General features: G+C 50.4%; 1 protein-coding gene across 1 annotated transcript; it reads left to right on the top strand.

Moving 5' to 3' along the window:
* Positions 1 to 543: 543 nt before the first annotated feature.
* LOC142073111 (uncharacterized) lies at positions 544 to 2,288 on the top strand. Its single transcript, XM_075131978.1, has 2 exons — positions 544 to 1,143; positions 1,732 to 2,288. Exons 1-2 carry the CDS (start codon positions 561 to 563, stop codon positions 2,271 to 2,273), a joined length of 1,125 nt encoding a protein of 374 aa, XP_074988079.1. The 5' UTR covers positions 544 to 560; the 3' UTR covers positions 2,274 to 2,288.
* Positions 2,289 to 3,840: the final 1,552 nt, after the last annotated feature.

Genomic DNA, 3,840 nt, shown 5'->3' with positions numbered 1-3,840 from the left:
AAAAAAATATATACCCTATTGGATATTTCCTAGTGCTTTGTCCACTAATTTTAAAATACCCCAAGTCTCAGATCTTTCATCACTTCCCTGGAGAGACTATTCCACTATCTAATAAGTTTCATTGTTAGGGTGTTGTTCCTGGTATTCAGCCTATATTTACGCTTTCTTAATTTCATCCCATAACCGCCACACATACTGCCCTAAGCCCTGGTCTACACTAGGACTTTAGGTCGAATTTAGCAGCGTTAAATCGATTTAAACCTGCACCCGTCCACACAATGAAGCCCTTTATTTCTACTTAAAGGGCTCTTAAAATCGATTTCCTTACTCCACCCCTGACAAGTGGATTAGCGCTTAAATCGATGTTGCCGGCTCGAATTTGGGGTACTGTGGACACAATTCGATGGTATTGGCCTCCGGGAGCTATCCCAGAGTGCTCCATTCTGACCGCTCTGGACAGCACTCTCAACTCAGATGCACTGGCCAGGTAGACAGGAAAAGAACCGCGAACTTTTGAATCTCATTTCCTGTTTGGCCAGCGTGGCAAGCTGCAGGTGACCATGCAGAGCTCATCAGCACAGGTGACCATGATGGAGTCCCAGAATCGCAAAAGAGCTCCAGCATGGACCGAACGGGAGGTACGGGATCTGATCGCTGTTTGGGGAGAGGAATCCGTGCTATCAGAACTCCGTTCCAGTTTTCGAAATGCCAAAACCTTTGTGAAAATCTCCCAGGGCATGAAGGACAGAGGCCATAACAGGGACCCGAAGCAGTGCCGCGTGAAACTGAAGGAGCTGAGGCAAGCCTACCAGAAAACCAGAGAGGCGAACAGCCGCTCTGGGTCAGAGCCCCAAACATGCCGCTTCTATGATGAGCTGCATGCCATTTTAGGGGGTTCAGCCACCACTACCCCAGCCGTGTTGTTTGACTCCTTCAATGGAGATGGAGGCAATACGGAAGCAGGTTTTGGGGACGAAGAAGATGAGGAGGAGGAGGAGGTTGTAGATAGCTCACAGCAAGCAAGCGGAGAAACCGGTTTTCCCGACAGCCAGGAACTGTTTCTCACCCTAGACCTGGAGCCAGTACCCCCCAAACCCACCCAAGGCTGCCTCCTGGACCCAGCAGGCGGAGAAGGGACCTCTGGTGAGTGTACCTTTTAAAATACTATACATGGTTTAAAAGCAAGCATGTGAAAGGATTACTTTGCCCTGGCATTTGCGGTTCTCCTAGATGTAGTCCTAAAGCCTTTGCAAAAGGTTTCTGGGGAGGGCAGCCTTATTGCGTCCTTCATGGTAGGACACTTTACCACTCCAGGCCAGTAACACGTACTCGGGAATCATTGTAGAACAAAGCATTGCAGTGTATGTTTGCTGGCATTCAAACAACATCCGTTCTTTATCTCTCTGTGTTATCCTCAGGAGAGTGAGATATAATTCATGGTCACCTGGTTGAAATAGAGTGCTTTTCTTCAGGGGACACTCAGAGGAGCCCATTCCTGCTGGGCTGTTTGCCTGTGGCTAAACAGAAATGTTCCCCGCTGTTAGCCACAGGGAGGGGGGAAGGTTGAGGGGGTAGTCACGCGGTGGGAGGAGGCAAAATGCGACCTTGTAACGAAAGCACATGTGCTATGTATGTAATGTTAACAGCAAGGTTTACCCTGAAAGAGTGTAGCCACTGTTTTATAAAATGTGTCTTTTTAAATACCGCTGTCCCTTTTTTTTTCTCCACCAGCTGCATGTGTTTCAATGATCACAGGATCTTCTCCTTCCCAGAGGCTAGTGAAGCTTAGAAAGAAAAAAAAACGCACTCGCGATGAAATGTTCTCCGAGCTCATGCTGTCCTCCCACACTGACAGAGCACAGACGAATGCGTGGAGGCAAATAATGTCAGAGTGCAGGAAAGCACAAAATGACCGGGAGGAGAGGTGGCGGGCTGAAGAGAGTAAGTGGCGGGCTGAAGAGAGTAAGTGGCGGGCTGAAGAGAGGGCTGAAGCTCAAATGTGGCGGCAGCGTGATGAGAGGAGGCAGGATTCAATGCTGAGGCTGTTGCAGGACCAAACCAGTATGCTCCAGTGTATGGTTGAGCTGCAGCAAAGGCAGCTGGAGCACAGACTGCCACTGCAGCCCCTCTGTAACCAACCGCCCTCCTCCCCAAGTTCCATAGCCTCCACACCCAGACGCCCAAGAACGCGGTGGGGGGGCCTCCGGCCAACCAGCCACTCCACCACAGAGGATTGCCCAAAAAAAAGAAGGCTGTCATTCAATAAATTTTAAAGTTGTAAACTTTTAAAGTGCTGTGCTTAAAGTGCTGTGTGGCATTTTCCTTCCCTCCTCCACCACCCCTCCTGGGCTACCTTGGTAGTCATCCCCCTATTTGTGTGATGAATGAATAAAGAATGCATGAATGTGAAGCAACAATGACTTTATTGCCTCTGCAAGCGGTGATTGAAGGGAGGAGGGGCGGGTGGTTAGCTTACAGGGAAGTAGAGTGAACCAAGGGGCGGGGGGTTTCATCAAGGAGAAACAAACAGAACTTTCACACCGTAGCCTCGCCAGTCATGAAACTGGTTTTCAAAGCTCCTGTGCTCTTCTAACCGCCCTGGTGTCTGGCTGCACGTAACCAGCAGCCAGGCGATTTGCCTCAACCTCCCACCCTGCCATAAACGTCTCCCCCTTACTCTCACAGATATTGTGGAGCACACAGCAAGCAGTAATAACAGTGGGAATATTGGTTTTGCTGAGGTCTAAGCGAGTCAGTAAACTGCGCCAGCGCGCCTTTAAACGTCCAAATGCACATTCTACCACCATTCTGCACTTGCTCAGCCTGTAGTTGAACAGCTCCTGACTACTGTCCAGGCTGCCTGTGTACGGCTTCATGAGCCATGGCATTAAGGGGTAGGCTGGGTCCCCAAGGATACATATAGGCATTTCAACATCCCCAACAGTTATTTTCTGGTCTGGGAATAAAGTCCCTTCCTGCAGCTTTTGAAACAGACCAGAGTTCCTGAAGATGCGAGCATCATGCACCTTTCCCGGCCATCCCACGTTAATGTTGGTGAAACGTCCCTTGTGATCCACCAGAGCTTGCAGCACTATCGAAAAGTACCCCTTGCGGTTTATGTACTCGGCGGCTTGGTGCTCCGTCTATAGCCCCACCACAGTTAGGGAATCCCATTGCAGCAAAGCCATCCACTATGACCTGCACATTTCCCAGGGTCACTACCCTTGATATCAGCAGATCTTTGATTGCGTGGGATACTTGCATCACAGCAGCCCCCACAGTAGATTTGCCCACTCCAAATTGATTCCCAACTGACCGGTAGCTGTCTGGTGTTGCAAGCTTCCACAGGGCTATCGCCACTCGCTTCTCAACTGTGAGGGCTGCTCTCATCTTGGTATTCATGCGCCTCAGGGCAGGAGAAAGCAAGTCACAAAATTCCATGAAAGTGCCCTTACGCATGCGAAAGTTTCGCAGCCACTGGGAATCGTCCCAGACCTGCAACACTATGCGGTCCCACCAGTCTGTGCTTGTTTCCCGAGCCCAGAATCGGCGTTCCACAGCATGAACCTGCCCCATTAGCACCATGATGCATGCATTGGCAGGGCCCATGCTTTCAGAGAAATCTGTGTCCATGTCCTGATCACTCACGTGACCGCGCTGACGTCGCCTCCTCGCCCGGTATCGCTTTGCCAGGTTCTGGTGCTGCATATACTGCTGGATAATGCGTGTGGTGTTTAATGTGCTCCTAATTGCCAAAGTGAGTTGAGCGGCCTCCATGCTTGCCTTGGTATGGCGTCCGAACAGAAAAAAGGCGCGGAACGATTGTCTGCCGTTGCTCTG

Source organism: Caretta caretta, chromosome 8 (genome assembly GCF_965140235.1).
Source record: "Caretta caretta isolate rCarCar2 chromosome 8, rCarCar1.hap1, whole genome shotgun sequence".
Classification (NCBI taxonomy): Eukaryota; Metazoa; Chordata; order Testudines; family Cheloniidae; genus Caretta; species Caretta caretta.
This window is presented reverse-complemented; position numbering and strand designations above follow the sequence as displayed.

Bases quoted from the DNA above. Each gene is read 5' to 3' on its own strand.
- LOC142073111 (XM_075131978.1), top strand. From the start codon at position 561: ATGCAGAGCTCATCAGCACAGGTGACCATGATGGAGTCCCAGAATCGC. The intron at 1,144-1,731 runs GTGAGTGTACCT...TTTCTCCACCAG, and splicing joins AGGCGGAGAAGGGACCTCTG to CTGCATGTGTTTCAATGATC.